The sequence below is a fragment of the Canis lupus genome, chromosome 21 (genome assembly GCF_003254725.2).
Source record: "Canis lupus dingo isolate Sandy chromosome 21, ASM325472v2, whole genome shotgun sequence".
NCBI lineage: Eukaryota > Metazoa > Chordata > Mammalia > Carnivora > Canidae > Canis > Canis lupus.
In genome coordinates, this window is record NC_064263.1 from 31,812,925 (window position 1) to 31,830,897 (window position 17,973).

Sequence of the window (17,973 nt, forward strand, 5' to 3'; positions counted from 1 at the left end):
CACTGCTTCCCACGTAGCTGCCGCAGGGCAGCCTTGACCAAAACCCTGTCCCACTGCCCCTTGGGCTGTGTCCTTTCAGACCCTGCTGAGCCAGGACCAGCTGCTGAACGACTCTCGCCTGGCCGCGCCCAGCTCGGAGGACTGGAGATGACTTTCTTCATGGCCGAGAGCCCAGAGAGGCACACGCGGGGGCCCCGAGTCTCGGCGTCAAGGGGGAGCAGGCCCAGCCACCTGCAGGCCCAGACGGGCTGGCAGGACATCCCAGACGGGGCGCTGCCGGGAGCGCGGAGAGCGGTGGACAGACGCCGGGAGGTGGCCCCAGGGGCCCCGTGTTTTCACCCGTGCTGTGCTGAGGGACGCAGCTTTTTACCTTTTGTACTTTTATACGTGGGCTGCACCCCACTTCTGGCGGGGGGGGCGGTGAGACGTCGGCACAGACTGCATGGCTCCTGCTCTTCCTGGTGACATTTGGGAGGTTCTTACGCCAAAGGGGAAGGGCAAGGAGTTCATAAAAGCTCTGCTGGGAGAAAATTCTGAAAAAAACTGTTGGGCAGTCCCGGGGCGGCTGCGCGGGCTGCAGGATGGGAGCGCTCCCGGGCTGCGGCCACCCAGTAGGCCAGGGGCACCTCCGTTCACAGGACCCTGGCCCGGGGTCGGGTCTGGGTGAGCCCCGGGAAGGAGCAGGGCCCCTCTGCCCTCGGCCCTGACCGTCCGCGTCCTACCCTCCTGTGCACCGGGGTGTCAGGTTGTCAGTGCTGCTGGGCCTCCTCAGTTGGGGGCAGGGGCGGGTACCCCCTGGGCACCCCCACCCTGCACACTGCAGCGCGGGCTCCGCAGAGCAGTTGTCTGGTCAAACAGCTCCCCCCAGTGGATGAGCCAATGTTTCCACCACAGCTGGCCAACACACAGCAGCCTGGGGGGGGGGGTCCCCTACCTCAGGGAGAGGCCCAGTGCCCCAAGCCATACCGACCCTCCCATTCTCCCCCTCGTGGGGCTGTCACAGCTCACAGCTCGGGCCTCCTCTCCTCTGCTCCCCAAAGCTGGTCCCTGCTTGCTCCACCACGTCCCCAGCTGCTCCCCTCTGTCCCAGAGTGGCCTTTCCAAAGCACTGCTTTAATCCCGTTACCTTTCTGCTAAGAACTCAGTTCTAGAATCCAGAGAGGACTTTTCAAGAGCCTTAGCTGCACCCACGGCCCTTCTGAATCTTCAGCCTCACGAACCCCCTCTGTAGCCTGTGTGCCCACCTCCTCCTCGCTGTAGCAGGTCTTTGCCCCCTTGGTCCCCGCTTCACAAGGCCAAGTTCTGCCTGTCAAGGCCCAGCAAGACCCCGCTTCCTTCAGGAAGCCCTCGCTGATGCGTTGGTTGGAGGTCCCTGGGCCCCGCTGCGCTGTCTGCCCTTCAGCCGAGCCCCCCCCAGGACCCCCTGAAGTAGTGTGCCTTTCTCCCTTCGCACAGCCACACTCAGCACGCACACACCGAGCACCTGCTGTGGGCACACTCCCGTACAGCCCGGAGTCAGAACAAACCCTGGTCCTCGAGCTGCCCAGGCACTCCATGCTGCCACGCTCCCCATCCCCTCGCCCCTCCGTGTGTGCAGGCTAAGCGTGTTCCATGCTGGGCCAAGCAGAGCTGGAGATACAGGCATGAGTGTCAAGGTCCTTGTCAGAGGGCGCTGCCAAGGGGTCGGGGGTACACCTCTGTTTCAAACAAGTGTGCGCTGAAAGTTACAGATGCTCCGACAGAAACTAGTTGTCATTTTTAATGGCGAGCTGGGGCAGGGGACAGGGAAGGCTTCCAGGAAGAGGGGCTACTTGGTTTTCAGCGATGAATCTGGTTCCCCAAGTACACCAGAGCAGGAAAAGGTGCTCCAGGCAAATGGCCTTGGAACATCCCAGTACATCCTAGCAAGTGCCCAAAGTTGCTAAGACTAGAGCAGAGTTTCCCAGCCTCTGCACCATTGTCACTTAGGGCTGGGTAATTTGTTGTGATGGCGCCTGTCTGCTGTGTTGTAGGATGGTGAGCAGCACCCTCTACTCCCTAGACCCCAGCAACACCCCTCCTCTGGTTCTGATAAAAATGTCTTCAGATTTTGCCAAATGTTCCCTGGGGGACAAAACTGCCCCTCATTGAGAACCACTGGGGCCACAAAATGGGGTAAAAGTGGGAAGCCCAGGGAAGGAAAAACCTGGTGATGTCAAGCTGGAGTCAGATCAGGACAGGCCCTGTGAGCCAGGTCCCTGTGAGGACATGGGTGGCCAGGTGGGAGCTGATGAAAGCAGGGGACAACGCAGGGTAAAATCTGTGTTAGAGAAAAACATGAGGGTGGGCTCTTACTCCTCATACTGTGCCCAGTGGAGTATCTTTCCCCAAGCAGGGCTTTGCTGAGGGTGCACTGAATACACAGATGGGTAAAGGCTTGCAGCCTCTCACCCCCATGCCCCCCTTCCTGCTGCACCCCATGCTCCCTCTGTGAGACCACCCATAGGCAGGGCACAGCTGCACTCAAATGAGTTCTCTAGAGCTGGCTCACCCTCTTCTGTGCCCCTCACACATGCACGTGCACACATGCACACACCCAGTGACACCCACTGCAGCAACAATACTACAATACCAGTTATTGCGGAAAGGGAATGACTTGGAATTAAATGCCCAGGTCTGAACCCAGTTTCTCCACCTTCTGTTGGAATGACCTGGGGACAATAACTTTGTCTTAGAGCCTCTCCTCAGCTGTAACTTGGAGAACAAAATCCCCATGGAATCTCTGGCTTGTTATGAGAACGATAGGAACTAAAGTGCAGGAAGCGTTTACCTGCTCGCAGGTAACGGAGCAGCGCGTCAGCCTGGCAGCGGACAGCCAAGGACGTGGTGGTCATTGTATCGCTTGGGTTTAGCAATGGGAAGGATTGCGGGAATAACTCCTGGAGCCTAGTCTCATTTGCAGGTTCAGATGCTTCTGTGCTAACCACCACCCGCTGCCAGATCAGAACAGGACTTGGCATTCAGAAGCTGCTAAGAAACCCAGGGCCCTTGCTTCCCTCTGTTGTGCAAAGCACAGGGAGTCCAGCACGGCTGGAGCCCGCCCGCCCTGTGGATTCACGATGGCCCTAATGTCTTTTAACACCATTCCCATTTCAAGGGTCTCCTACAAAAGAAGGAAGAGTGCACATGGAGGGTGCCCGGCCCTCTGGTAGGTCTGACTTTAGAACACTCTGGAGAGGGGAGAGTTGAAGAGAGTTACTGGGAGTTGATATGACCACACTTGGGTTCTTCTGGAATTTTCTGGTTTTGCCAGTTCTGATCTCCCTGGGACACACAGAAGGCTGTTCCCATGTAGGGCTGGCCAAGGCCCTCCAACTGCCTAGCTGGACCCCCACAGAGCCACATGTCCTGAGCTATGTGCTTTGTCCTGAAGTTGATTTCATTACACTTTGGGGAAAGACACTGAAATGGAATTCCTTCAAGCCTCCCAAGCTAGGAGGCCTCTGAAAGCAGTCTGCTTCCAGCCCCTTGAACTCTGCTTAGGCCCACGCCCAAGAGAGGAGCCATGTGCCCCCGGTGCATTACAAGGCACTTGTGAACACATCCCTGTTTAATGCTGTGAGGCGGGACTCACTCTGAAATAGATGAAAGGGACCAGGCAAATTTGCTTGGAGCAAGGAAGGTATTAGTAAGTGAAAATCATCTCCTTGGTATAACCCAGTTTCTCCAGGTTAGGATGAGCAGCTGTCTGGATCAGGGGCATTGGGCCACACACCAGGATGAGCGTGGACTGCCCCGGAGGAGGGAGGTGCTCCTTGATCATGTTGGCGGTGATGTAGCCTGAGCTGTACTTCCAGCCTGAGAGTAAGCAGTAGTAGAAAAAAGCTGTGAGGGTGCCAGGTGAAGCCCCTGACCCCAAGCCTCCTGCCGCCCCCCTCCCAAAGAGGCAAGGCTGCTCTCCAACACTTAGAAGTCTACACTGTTGTTCTCTGCAGAAGCGGGGAAGTTGAAGACGCGGGAGGGCCCAGGAAGCTGTCTTCACTATGGACCCCAAACCCCACGCTCACTCTGGGACTCTGAGGCCCCCAGGTGGTGTCTGATGCACCAAGCATGGTCAGGGATGGAGGACACTACAGTGAGGTGCAGTGTGAATCAAGACCTTGAGTTGGGACTGTGCCTGGTGGAGCAGGCCTCGGGGCTTGTGGCTTGGTTGGGGGGGCACCCTCTTCTGGGCAGTGAGCTATGTGACAAGGCTGGCACAGCTCACGAGGTAGGAGGGGCAGCCATGGAAGGCACAGGGCATGGGTGGCAGCTGGGTGCTGGCTAGGGTTGTAGCAGTGGGCTGGAGCTCATCATATGAGGACTGCTGTCCAGGAGAGGCTGGGTGGTAAGGGGGCATGGGGTCCATGGCCATATTAGATGCAGGGAGTGTGAATTCTCCGGGATGCCATGTCGAGTGTAGCATGGAGTCCTCAGTGTCCCTCGAGAACCTCCCAAGGTTCAATGTGCATATGGAGTGTTGCTGAGCTATCACACGCCTGCCCTTGATGGCCCTTACAAACAGGTTGTTCCAAATCCTCTCTCCCTCAAGTTCCCTCCATTTCCTGTGCGGAGACAGAGCTGAAGGTCTCAGCTCCCCCTCCCTCCCAGCACAGTCCTAAGAAGCAAACAAACCCAGGGACTACTTCCTGAGGTGGGTCAAGGGTTGGAGCTAAACCACAATGGGGACAACAGGGAGCGTACCAACAGGAGGCCTGTCCAGGGTGTACCACAGGTCAAACTGGTCCGGGTGAGTTCTGGCAACTTCTTCAAGCTCCCGTCTCACCAAGATATCCTCCTCTGTCTAGAAAAGAAGCCCCATGAGCAAAGCCTCACCAGGGCTGGACCGCTTGTTCCCCACACTGGGCACCTGGGCCAGCCCATTTCTGCCCAAGCTGCCCCCACTCAGTGGGAGTGCTCTCACCCCACCCAGAACTTCTGGGGCAAAGGTTCTGTGGCAGCTCCTGCACCACCAGCCCTCTTTCCTGTGGGTGGAGGAGGTGGAACCTCCCGCAGAGGCGATGACTGCCTTCCAGCTGGAAGACCAAGCAGGGTGGCCTCACTCAAGGTTCCCAGCACCCCACCACCCCATCTACACTGAGCACCAGGTATGGCCACCCAGCTGGAACTCAGATGGAATCAGCCTTGTGTGCGCCCGGGATCTTCTGTGAAAAGTGCAAGCGGTAAAGGCAGTAACATATGAGGTACCACCTAACGTAACAGCACTGGAGAGCTAAAGCAGAGGAACACAAAGGTTGGAGCTTCATTTGGGAAACGGGAGCAAAAACCAAAGAAACTTCTCAGGAGCTCAGAGGTACTGCACAGAGGACCTGGATCTTAAAACTCTTCACGATTCTTAATGCCAGCAATTCCACTTCTGGGATTCTACTTAAGAAAATAACCTAAAAGGCAACAGGCCTAGGCAATATCATTCATTTGGTCCTTTACAACTGTGAAAACTGGAAAAAAAAATGTGAATGCAGAAGTTAGAGTAAATTATGGTACAACTTGATACAGACAAAAATAGAGTTTTGATGGGAAGAAAACGCTTGTGTGGTAATACTGAGTGAAAAACCAAAGCAATATATAACTAATTGTAACTATATGGCACGTATAAAGAAAAGACAGAAAAGATGTCGAATATTTATATACTTCCGTATTTCCTGAAATTTCTACTGCAGGCATCTATGATGTTATACGCAGAAAAACAGAACTACACATTAAGAAAGGAAGGACAGGGATCCCTGGGTGGTGCAGCGGTTTAGCGCCTGCCTTTGGCCCAGGGCGTGATCCTGGAGACCTGGGATCGAATCCCACATTGGGCTCCTAGTGCATGGAGCCTACTTCTCCCTCTGCCTTGTGTCTCTGCCTCTGCCTCTCTCTCTCTCTCTGTGTGACTATCATAAATAAATAAAAAAATTTTGAAAAAAAAAAAAAAAAAAAAAAAAAAAAAAAAAAAAAAAAAAAAAAAGAAAGGAAGGACAGCTTAGTTCATAGGGGGGTGGGGCAGACAGTTAAAAAAATAAATGAGAAATCAGGCCTGGACTTAAAAAAAAAAAAAAAAAGCCAAAAACAAGTGGGAAACCAGGCATAGACTCCTTCACTCCTTCACAGCCACCCCTGGCCGAGCCCACAAAGCACCCCTGTGGCTACAGACACCCCAGCAGCTAGAGCTCAAGCAGGGGAAGGACAAATGCGAGGTGCCACTCAGCAAACATTCCAGCCTACCGCTCCGAGCTTGGGTTCCCCTGGGCAGAACTGACCTGGTTGGCAAAGATGAGGGACATCCTGGTCCTGTCGTTGGGGTTCTTGGTGATGTGGCGAATGAGCTGCAGCATGGGCGTGATCCCTGGAACAGCAGCAGGCAGGACACAGCTAGGGGCTCTCCCCCCCTCTCCGATGCCCACAAGCCCTGGCCTGCAGGCCCTTAACAGCTTCCTTAGCTCCAATCCTACTTTTCTCGTGCCTGCCCCCAAAGCTCAAAGTGGAAAACTGCCCTGCATTTTGGTTTTCCCTTCTAACACAACAGTAAGTCCAAAGCCCTTTCTCGTGTTCACGTGGCAAGATGGAAGGAGCACTGGCTCTGAACTGGCTGCGTTTCACACCCAGCCTCCCCACTTGCCGTCTGAGCAGGGTGAGTGCAGTGCCTGTCTGAGCTCTTTAGTGTCCACGTTTGTACAACAGAATTAACGACAAGTAAATGTGGTTGTTTTTAAAGCGCCTATTATGGTGCCTGGCACGTTGTAGGCATCCGTACACATTGGTTCTATTCTCTCAGATATTTATTTTCAAGGGATGAGGAGTATCAGGCTTGACCTGGATCCAAGAGCCCTTGGGGGACCATGTTTGGGCCTATTTGGCTCGATCCCCAGACTCCTCCATGTTCCCCGGCCTGACTTCCTGGGCTAGCCACCCTGTTGGGTCAGGGGAGCAGGGCACGTGGGGTCAGTTTCCAGGCCTGTCATCAACCCTGCACCCGCATCTAAAACAGCCATGGAAGGATCTCCTCTAGGATCAAATGACTCCTAAGTTCCAAAGGCCCACCCTGTGGACAAAGCCCCAGAAGCCTCTTACCTGTGCCCCCAGCAATCATTCCCAGGTGACTGACCAGCTTCTTTTCAGGCTCACTTGTTTTGTATGGCTTGATTGAAAAGTTCCCTGGAAACAAAGAGGACCCCTCTGACTTCTGGAGCTCTTGCCTGAGAACTTGCCAAAGATCACTGGCTCTTCTTGGGACTCCCCGGTGGAAAGTCCACTCGAGGAAGTGGCCACACCATTCTCAACCAGAGAAGCGAGTCAAGGTGGCCCCTCCACCAGCCCCACTGCCCTGGTGCATGAAGTGGAAATAGACCCTGGGCTTCCTTGAGGACTCACTGAGCCTCTTCTTCGGAGGGAGGAGGGAGGCCTCACACAGCACTCTGCCACCGCAGTGAGTGAGCGAGTCAGTGGTGATGTGTGCATAAATAAACGAGTGTGGATGTCATCCATCCATCCACTGTGCAGCATCAGGAGGCACCTTTTATGTATCAGGCATCGTGCTGGAGATCCAGTCTCCATGAGGAAACACCCCAGCACTCCCCTGCCTTAATGAAGCTACAATCTCATCAAGTGTGTGTGCTATGAGTGAACCTATGAAGACTTAAGGACAAGTCCACAGGACCCAACCCTGAGAAGTTTTCTACAACAATGGAACAACCACAGGAATCTTCTTCCTTCCAGCAGGAGGCCCGGTGTGATACTCCCACCCCCCTACCTGGCCCATTATAGAAGAGGCGACCAGTTGGCCCTCGAAAAAGGATGGTGTCCCCGATTTTCATGTTCTCCAAGTACTGAGTCATCTTCCCCCCTTCTGGATAATTGGGGTGCACATTTTTGAAGTAGACCTGAAAAATAAGGCAGCCTGATTTTTATACCGTCAGACCTGAGACCACAGCTGCATACAATTCAAAATTCCATTTGCCACTGGAGAAAATCCTTGGCATTCACAGTTGCTCTAAGCACCCCTGAAGACTTCACCAAGTCATCAGCTGCACAGTTAAATGACCCTTCTGGAAAGCCCTTCCCAGGGTATGTGTCCCTTCTCCACCCTACCACCTTTAATAGGTGTGTGAGGGTGAAGCAGCTGGACAGGGTGGGCCCCACTTACCTTTATAATCAAGTCCACAAAGCCTCGGTCATCATCACTGGACACAGGCGTGTAAGCCCTGACCACCATAACGCCATCAATTTTGGCCAAGAGATGGACATAGTTACCTACGGAAAAGGCCTCCAATGTTAAATCTGAGCACAGCTAGCCTCAACAGGACCCGGGGTTCCCATAAAGGACTGAGCTTCAGGGAGGTGAACACACAGTCTGGCAGGGTGCCCAGGAGCAGGGCCAACCAGGGAGGGGCCTCAAACCAGGACGCCTGGGTCCTAGGCATGCTCTTGTCACGCTGCATACTACCCTGGGCAAGTCACTTGACCCCTCTGGGTGGGTGGCGATGACATGCCTGCCCTGCCTCCATCCCAGTGGAGCTGTGAGCTTCACGTGCATGCTTACTGTGTCAAGGGACTCTCCAGAACAGGAAGAGCTTGGTAATGTTGGAGGCTGAGTATCAGAAGTAACAGAAAGGTGTATTTCCCTTTTAGAGCAAAATATGTTGCCTTCACAAAATCATTTCTTCCTGAGCTGGGTGGATCACTGCGGTCTGTGAACGAATCACGGCCCCCCCTGTCTGCCTCGTGCTGCCCAGCACAGGGCCAGCCTAGGCTCACAGGCACGCTGGTCCCAGGACTTGGACACCACAGACCAGGAGTTCTACTGTGAGTACTGTGTCTTCCGGGCCTATGGCTCTGCTTGGGGGGCAGCAGTAAAGTTTTGAGCCACGGAATTCTGCTCCTCCGGCGTGGAACCAAATGGACCAGGGATGGCCACACAGCCGTGGATCATGTCACTACACCCCAGTGCCCCAGGATGGGCGGGGCCGCTCAGGTCGCTGCTGGATCTGAAGTGGGACACTTCGGTGACCACAGCAAAGAGTGGAGCGGGCAGGAGTGCCAGCAAGAGCTGCCAGGAGACAGAGGCAAGACGAAGCTCTGTGCCATCAGAGGGAGTAGAAACTGATGCGGGAAAGATGGGACATGCAGCTGGAAAGGGAGACGGGGGAGAGAGAGAGAAGGAGAAGGGGGAGAGGAGCTGCTTGGGAGTGTAAGCCCTGGGAGTCCCTGCCGCCGTCTCTGAGGAGGCCCTGAAGCCTGAGCTACAAATGCTCCAGGTTAAGAAGGGCCAGGACTTGGGCACCTGGTGGCTCAGCAGTTGAGCGTCTGCCTTTGGCTCAGGGTGTGATTCCGGGGTCCTGGGATCCAGTCCCGCATCAGGCTCCCTGCGGGGAGCCTGCTTCTCCCTCTGCCTCTCTGTCTCTGTGTCTCCCATGAATAAATAAAATCTTTTTTTAAAAAAAAAAAAAGAACAGGCCCTATACCAGAATTAAGTTGAAGGAAAGAGACAGAAGAAAGGACAGGCCTAGCGACTCTGGCTGTGGCCTGGCTGTGCATCCAGAACAGGCAGAAATAAATGCCTGAGGCAGCTTCCTCCTGAGAACAAAGGTGAACCTGGAGACCTCAGAAAGGCTCTTTCAGATGCAGCCAACCTGGGCGCAGTTCCCGAGAAAATGGGGCTGCCCTAGTGGGCCCCATATCCCACCTACTTCATTTCAGCTGAGCTGGGAAGCTCTTGTAGCAGACTCTCCGAGAAGCCTCTGAACTGCCTCTGCACCGCCTACACCAGGGTGAAGGAGGGCGTGAGTGACAGCAGATTCTAAGAAATTCTATTTCTCATTGTCTTTCATTCGTTTAGCCTTCTGGGCAACAGGACTGACCTCACAGGCCAGGCAGAGGGCTGGAAGGCAGGCTGACACCGAGCTCTCATGAACGGAGACAGAGAAAGCAGGAGGCTCAGGGGCCAGGTGGGTAATTTCATGACCTGACAGGAGAAGTCAAGGTCCTGCGTCCTACACACACAGGACAAGTAGGTCATGGATTAGGGTCTCCACCAGACTGGCAAGCAGCACTGACAGTCTGTACAGAGCTCTGAATCCCCAGGCTGTGGACCCAGCAGAGGTTTTCCACTTTCCTAAGGGGGACTTGGGCATCTGGTGGTGTCACAGACTAGAAGTGGGATAACTCAGAGTCTAGGACCACTAGGACTGGTTATTCACAATGGTCCCTCCTTGTGTGGGTCTGAGGTCCCTGCTGAAAAGACATACCATGCAGGGAAGAAAACACCTGACTCCCTCCTGCCTCCCCACACATTTTGGGCCTTTCTCCCACCTATAGGTGACATGAGCTCCTTCCATCCCCCACACGTACAGCACTTTGCAGTTTCTCAGTTTTCACATCCATCAGTCACTTTACCTTCACAACCCAAGAGGCAGGCAGGCCTGGAAAACCTCATTTCATAGGTCAAGGCTCAGAGAGGTTGAAGGACTGGCCTAAGGTTGCCCAGAAGGAGCCTGTGATGAGATATTAGACCTTCTGATTCTAGATTCACTTCTTTTCCATGCTCACTTGAGACATCACTTCTGTGTCAGCCCAAATCAAACAATGAGAAAGGAAATGGACAGTCCCCAAGCCCATTTCCCTACATCTCTGAGCTCACCTATCTTAGGAAAGGTATCAGGGCAACCTCCACACCCCAGCCGAGTTGTGGAGTGCCTGCAAGGCCCAGTCCTGGTGATAACCCGAAATTCCACTCACCTATAGGAAGCCCCAAGACATGGTCTGATGAGGGCAGCCCAAAACGGAACCTCCAGGTGTTGTGGCTGATTTGCTATAAAACAGAAAACAAAGCTGGCTCTGTCAGCTTTACAAAAGCCTTTCTGGGCAACTCAGATGCCTGGGAAAGGAGCTCTACTTTGTAGTCTCCCAGCACACACACACGCACACACACACACACACACACACACATGCAGTGCGAGGCAAACTGGAGGGCATGAAAGGCCTGTCCCACTGCTCTGTCTTCCCAGCCAGCACATTCCCCACCACTCTTGTCCTCTTCTGTCTCACAGGCCGACAGTGGAGGGGCTGGGCTGACTCCATTACCTCCTTCTCAATCAAGGGCAGCAGGTACTTGGCTTCAGAGTCCTGTAAGGTGATCTGTTTCCTCCTTGAGTTCATGTTCCTCAGAGCCAACAGGACCACTGTGACCCCAATGACAGTGATGGCAAGGAGCAAGGATGGGTCCTAGCCAGACACAATGTGAGCAGGGCACTTCAGGTCCCAGGCAGGACAGTGCTCAGGCACAGCACGCCCCTCCCCCAAGGGCACAGAAGCTGGGCTGTGCCCAGAAAAAAAAAAAAAAAAAAAACCAGACAGAGGGAAAGGTAATAAAACAGAACGCAGGGCGCCTGGTTGCCTCCAGACGGCTGGGCGCAGGTCACGATCTCAGGGTCCTGGGATCCAGCACGGCTCCCTGCTCAGCCTGCTTCTCCGCCCTCCCCATCCCCATGCACTCTCTGTCTCAAATAAATAAAATCTTAAAAGAAAAGCAGAATGCAAGCTGAGCCTATGGTGGACCTGGAGGGTAAAGAGTAATCAGCTGCAAATCAGACAAGGCCAGGCCGAATTAATGTCACCAGGCCCTTCCTATTCATCGGAATAGGCTGATTCCGATGGTATATCCAAGGGTGCAAGTGTGCAAGTCCTGGGAGTCCCCTCCTTGAGGTGATGGCATTCCTTTTTTCTTTTTTTCCCTTTCTTTCTTCCTTCTTTTTTTTTTTTTTTTTTGAGAGAGAGGGAGATCGAGGTGGGGGGCGGGGAATGACAGGGAGAGAGAATTCTAAGCAGACCCCACTGCCCAGCACCTTAGTCTGATGTGGGGCTCTGTCTCAGGACCCTGGGATCATGACTTGAGCCGAAATCAAGAGTGGGAAGCTTAACCCACTGAGCTACTCAGGCACCCCGGATGGCACTGCTTCTAACCCACAATCTAAAACGAATGTCCCAGCCCCCCAAGACAAAACTAATGAGGGGGATAGGCGCTGAGCCCTCCAGCAGGTGGTTGCTGCTGAGAGCTAGGTAGAGGCCGGGGCTCACTACCCCGCTACTCCCCCGACCAGGCTCGGGCGGGCTTGGGCTGCGGTGAGTACCTCCGACTTGGGGGTGCTCCGTTACCTTAGCGCCTCCCGACACACCAGCACCCTCCGGGGCAGGCGAAGGAGGCCCCGACGCTCACCTGCAGCCCCTCAGGCGGGCTCTCGGCCCCGCCCGCCGTCGGACCCCAGCGGGCCCTGTTGTGGCCCCAGAAGGACCGCGGCGCCCGGGCTCCCCGCCCCGCCCCGGCCCGCCCCGCCGGCCCTCGCCCTCGCCCTCGCCCTCGCCCGCCGCGCCCCGGGCACCCACCCGGAGGGAGACGCCGAACATGTCGTAGTGCGGCCGCCTGCTGGGCCGCGGCGCGTCGGGGCGAACGGGGCGCGCCCGCCGCTCCCCTGGCGGACCGGGAAGGCCTGGCCCACGCGCGGGCCGACGCCGGCAGAGGCGCTCCGCTGGCAACGCGCTCCCGGCCGCTCCCGCGCAACCCCCGTGACCCCTCCTCGCGCCCCGCGGCCCGCACAGCCCCCGCCCCCCTCGGCGCCCCCCGCGCCCCCCACAGCCCGCGTCCCCTCCGTGCACCCCCGTAACCCCGCCCCGCGCCCCGCCCCGCGCCCCGCGCACACCCCGCCCCCCCGCCGGCCCCGCAGAGCAGAGCTCTCCGCCCGCGCCGCTCTGCGCGTGACCGGGGGTGCCTGGGCGCCGGGTCGCAGCGGCCGTCGGGCAGGTGTTCGTGCGTCTCCGTCCTGCCCCTCCCAGCGCTCTCTGAGCCGCCGACCGAGAGCTTCCTCTGCGCCTGGTCCGGCCTGTGCCCAGGAGGGGGGGGGGGGCGCCCCGGTGGGAGGAAGGGGATGCTGGTGAGGGAGCGGGCGGCCCCGCCGGCTCGGAGAGCACAGGAGGTCTTCGTTCGACCGCACGGTGAGCCCCTCCGGGGCCTGGCCCAGCGCGGGGTGCTTGCCCGGCGGGTGTGGAGGAGTTAGTCCTTGTTCAAAGCGCCCATCGAGCTGCTGGGAGAGAGAGCTGACAAGTACCCAACACCGGACCCGCAGGAGGCTGAATGCCAGGCATAGACGGTTATGGGGGCTCATCGCAGCACGTGTCAGAACCCGGTACGCCCCTCCATGGGTACTCCCCGTGCTGGTGGCTAAGGTAGATCCCTGCCTGCCGGGCCTGAGGGAAACAGAGAAGCCAAGAAATGGATTCCCGCCCCCGCCCCCGCCCCAGCCCCAGCCCAGCCCCCGAACACACGCCAGCACAGGCGCCTACTTAGTGGACACCTCCCTTTTATTGTAAGATATCGTCATTATTGACAATCTAATAAGCGTTCAGTGATGGCTTGTGAACCTAATAGCTGAGAAGTTTGAACATCCTTCGTATGTGTATTTCCCATGGTGCTTTTTTTTTTTTTTTTCCTGAAAAAAAATACCTGCTCATGACTTTTGGCCGTTTTTCTCTTGGGTTGTCTTTCCTTACTAATTTTTAGGGGTCTTTTATATATCAGACACCACTTCTTTGTCAGTTATATCAGTTACAAATATTTTCTCCTGGTATGCAACTTTCTCCCCTCCCTCCCTTCCTTCCTTTTTCTCCCTTCTTTGCTTCCTCCCTCCCCTTCTCTCTGTCTTTTGATGAATTGCAGGGTTTTTTTTTCTTAAAAAGATTATTTATTTATGAGAGACATAGAGACATAGGCAGAGGGAGAGGCAGGCTCCCTGCAGGGAGCCCCATGCGGGACTCCATCCCAGGACCCCAGGATCAGGACCTGAGCCAAAGGCAGACGCTCAACCACTGAGCCACCCGGGTGCCCCTGAATTTGTAATTTCAATGTAGTCAAATACATCAATCTCCACAATCTTTTGCCTTTATGGTTAGTGCTTTGTGTGGCTTGTCTAGTCCTATGCAAGATCATAAAGATACTATTTTTTCTGACAAGACTTAAAAGTTTTTCCTTTAACAGTTACGCCTGGAACTGATTTCTGTATATGATGCAAAGCAGGGATCCCACTTAATTTTTTCCATGTGGATAATGTGTAGTGTCAGTAATATTTGTTGACTTACTCAGGCCTGGTCACTAACCTGCAATGCCACCCCTGTCATGTATCAGTTTTCACGTATGTCTGAGTCTGGTTCCGGTCTTCCTACTCCCTTTGATCTGGTGGCCCAACCCCTCTGCCAATACCATACTGCTCTAATTACAGTAGTTTATTACGACTGTTTGTGTCTTTCACTCCTACATTCTTTGGGTCTCAGTTCAAATATCACTTCTCCCTTAGAGGTGCCTAATCCAATCCTCCAATTAAGTCGATGTACACATTATATTCTATTCATGCCTTTTAACTTCAGTTTGTAATTATACATCTTGTATATTTAATTGTTAAATGGTTGACTCTTGTGTTAGTCTAGAAGTCCCATTATGGCAGAGACCTTGTTTCTCCAGGGCTGAGCACAATTGACTGTCACACGGATAACATTTAATAAATATATAATGAATGAATGAATGAATGAATGCCTCTCTGTGCTGCAACATTTAGCACATTGCCCGGCACATGGGAGATGCTCCTGGAGAAGGAGCAAGAATAGTCCTTTCCATCAGTGCCCCTTTTTTGCTTAATTTGTTTCCATAAGACATGTCAGCGGATGACATACTCTGTATCTTCCCTATTTGCTTACTCTTTTCCTCTACTACAGGGTAAGTTCCAGGAGGACAGGACTTGCTGTGTCTGGTTTAGGTCCTGTTGTTTCCCAAGCCTCCGATCAGTGCCTGGCAGTTGGTAGGGGCTCGATAAACATTTATTGAATGAATGAGTGAATGAAGAATGAACTTAATTTTCTCCCTCCGATTCAATCAGTTGTTCTTTATTTTTGGCTGTGGAATCATCGGGCACGTCAGTTTTTCCTGTGGCTCTCTTAGTGGTTGCCTCTACCCTCCATTCCCCCTTCTTATTTTCCCTCCGTGTTACCAGAGAGGCAGTAGACATCCCCCTTGGTTAACCTTTGGAGCAGGATAAAAGGCAGGCGTTTGTCTGGGCTCTCGGGAATTCCGAGAAGGCAGTGCTTCCCCTCTCTCCTTGGCACCCCTGCACACTCTGGCTGCGCCCCTTGCATGCCCACGTTCCGCCTGGTTTGGCTCATCTTTTACTACTTTGCTGAAACAGACTGTGAGCACATGTCTCGCTGTCTCAATCTGCAGCTTGGTAATAGGGCCTGGCAAAGAGGCGGTGCTCAGAGAGTGCTGAAAAAAAGAATGAATGCCTGTTGTCACTGTTTTAGGATGTAGGAGACTGCCCCACAAGACAGCTTCTCCAGTGGGGGGACCAGCCACCTTCACTACTGAGATTCCCCCAGGGCCACGTCGAAGCTCCAGGATCCTTTGCTCTCTAAACAATGTCCAGGCTGTTGTGGGCTTTTCATTAGCTTTTTGACCTTGAAAATGATTTCTTTCCATTTTGCCTCTGAACAGATGACCTACCTAGTAAGTCTACATTGTGGTAGGTTGGATAATGCTCTTCCCCAAACATGCCCACATCCTAAATCCCAGAACTTGTGGATGCCGCCTTCTATGGCAAAAGGGGCTCTGTTGCTGTGAGTAACTTCAAGATCTCAAGATGAGACTATCCTGGATTGTCCGGTGGGCAGGATGTGATCGCAATATTCCTTTTAAGAGGGACGCAGCAGGAGACAAGAAGGCAATGTGATGCCAGAAGTAGCCCTTCGATGACACATTTTGAAGATGGAGGGAGGTCCTCCAAACCAAGAGATGCAGGTGGCCACTGGAAGTGGAAAAAGGCAAGAGAAAGCATTCCTCCTGAGAGCCTTTGGAAGGGACCCGCCCTACTGATACCCTGACTTTAACCCAGTGGAACTGATTTTATACTCCCGGCTTCCAAAACTATAAGAGGATGATGCATTTGTGCTGTTTGAAGTCAGCAAAGTTGTGGTAATTCATTATAGCAGCGATGGTAAACTAATACACTCAATGAACTATTATTTTTATCTCATAGGGCTTGCTTTGTTTATACTTGGATTTCTTCCAGGAACAGATTTCCCGTGATTTGGATCAGAAAAGCCAGGAAGTGCTCCTCCGCTCTGGTGCCAATGCTCTTGCTGCTCCGGCTGTGTGACTCCCTTCTGCTGCGAACCACCTTCCTCAGCAGCCTCCTGCTCCTGGCCGTGTCTTCAGCTTGTTTTCCTCGCCAGGCCACAAGGGCGGCCCACTCCATCCTTCCTCCTCACCCTGTCGCTGGCCTGTGCTTTGTGCATTGTGTGAAAATGTCATCCTGAACAAAGGATCTCAGCAGAAAAATCCCCGTTGACTGGGGCGAGCTTTATGAGAGAACACTGATGAAACACCTAACCCGCTCCAAACAGCTGATGCCATGAATGTAAAACATTGCTTGAATTGGAGTTTCCTTGGTTTTCCTCTTCAAGGATTTTAAACTAACGTGTATTGTATATTGATACCCCCACAATGCCCTGAAGGTGGGCAGAGAGCAATAGTAACACTTTGCTTTCCCAGCCTTGATTTGTATCACAGAAATGTGGCATGGGAAACCTTGCATAGGCCTGATGGAATAAGACTGTATAAAGGCAAGAGTCTTGAGACACCGGGAATGAGCCGAATTTGCCAGAAACAGGTGTGTTTGGGAAGAGTCAAAAGAACAGCTTGCAGAGTCCTCTGCCCTGTTGCCCTCCCCACACCCAGGGGGCCCCTCCTGAGCAGCTACATCTGCAGAGCTATGCCAGCAAAGCTAGTGAAGCCCTCTCCAGTGTTTACAGCAGTTGCTTCAACTCTTCCTAAACTGCATCTGTTGTGGGTGGAGGGCAGGGTCAGAGCCTCCAGAGGGTAGCAATTTGTGAGTTTGCAGCTTGGACTGTGGGGACAACAGGGAATTAATGGGGCAGCAAATGCAGTTTCTAGGGCAGAGGTCCACCTGCACAGATGGGTTTGGGCTGCTAGCCTGTGGCCAGTAGCCTCAGACCTATAACAGAGGACAAGGTGGGCCTTTAGGAAGTGGACGGGGTTGGGCAGGGTAGGGAAGTGTCCAAAAGAACAAAGGGAAGCATGTCCTTCTCCTCTTGGAACATAACCAGGACTTTGGTTGCTCATGGACTTCCAGAGACACACGTGTCTGCTATGTGGGGGCACTGGGCGAGCCTCATTACAACCCAGGGCATTATTTATAAATGTGTGATTGAGGACAGTAGGAAACACTTGAGTCTGACCACATTGATTAGAGTGCCGGATTCTGTGGACGGCTCTACCATGGGTCTGTGGTTAAGCAATCTACGGCCCGAGCCATTGTCTTATAGTCTATCCTAAAGATAGATAGTATTAACATGATATATGTCTGTATGGAGCCTGAGAGAAGGGAAATCAGACAGAAGGGCTGCACCACTTATTTGGGCAAAGGACTTGGTCACTGAGCTTCAGTTTCTTCATCTGTAAAATTAGGGTCAATAATACTGCCTACTTCTCAGGTTTATTGAGAGGCTTGTAAGAAATAATGCATATAAGTGGTTTGGCCCAGAGTACATAATAAATGCTGACTCCTATTAGCTCTTACCTATGCAATCACCTGAGTTAGGGACCTGGGAGTCATTTCTGTATGTGTGATTTTTTTTTCTTTCTTCCATTTTAAACCTAGTTGGTCATCCAAGCTTGTTGATTCCGTAACACAGTGTTTCTTGAACCTGTTTTTCCCTCCTGTCACTCTTGTAGTCCCCATCACATTTCTTCTGGCCTCTCGTTTCTATGAATCTCTTCAGCTGTTTCCTGCCTCCATTCTCTCCTGCCATCCATCCATCCTGTTGACTTCTGCCAGATTAATAATTCGTCTTTAGTACAAGTCTGATCTTTTTCTTTCTCCTCCACACTCAAATGGCAAT

The 17,973-nt window shown here is 53.5% G+C and overlaps 2 protein-coding genes and 1 long non-coding RNA gene across 17 annotated transcripts in view; 2 read left to right on the forward strand and 1 right to left on the reverse strand.

Annotated features, from left to right (window-relative positions):
• Window positions 1-17,973, forward strand: part of PPFIBP2 (PPFIA binding protein 2) — a 170,256-nt gene that overhangs the window by 146,834 nt on the left and 5,449 nt on the right. For 13 of the 15 annotated variants that reach the window (XM_049098774.1, XM_025459347.3, XM_025459350.3 and 10 more), the window contains one exon: window positions 80-1,727. The exons of the other annotated variants lie outside the window; for them this stretch is intronic. In XM_049098774.1, coding sequence (XP_048954731.1) covers window positions 80-151 — 72 coding nt within the window. In that variant the 3' untranslated portion in view covers window positions 152-1,727. Of the gene's footprint in view, window positions 1-79; window positions 1,728-17,973 lie in introns of those variants that run through there. 15 annotated transcript variants of the gene reach the window in all.
• On the reverse strand, window positions 3,572-12,557 carry LOC112667580 (NADH-cytochrome b5 reductase 2). The gene is made up of 9 exons (XM_025459361.3): window positions 12,400-12,557; window positions 11,101-11,241; window positions 10,756-10,828; window positions 8,165-8,271; window positions 7,772-7,901; window positions 7,093-7,176; window positions 6,282-6,367; window positions 4,723-4,822; window positions 3,572-3,837 (listed from the first exon to the last, which is right to left on the reverse strand). The coding sequence occupies exons 1-9, from the start codon at window positions 12,418-12,420 to the stop codon at window positions 3,665-3,667; spliced, it is 915 nt and encodes a 304-aa protein (XP_025315146.1). The 5' UTR covers window positions 12,421-12,557; the 3' UTR covers window positions 3,572-3,664.
• Window positions 12,784-16,074, forward strand: LOC125753230 (uncharacterized). The gene is made up of 2 exons (XR_007404518.1): window positions 12,784-13,196; window positions 15,750-16,074. It is a non-coding gene; the product is annotated as an uncharacterized LOC125753230 (long non-coding RNA).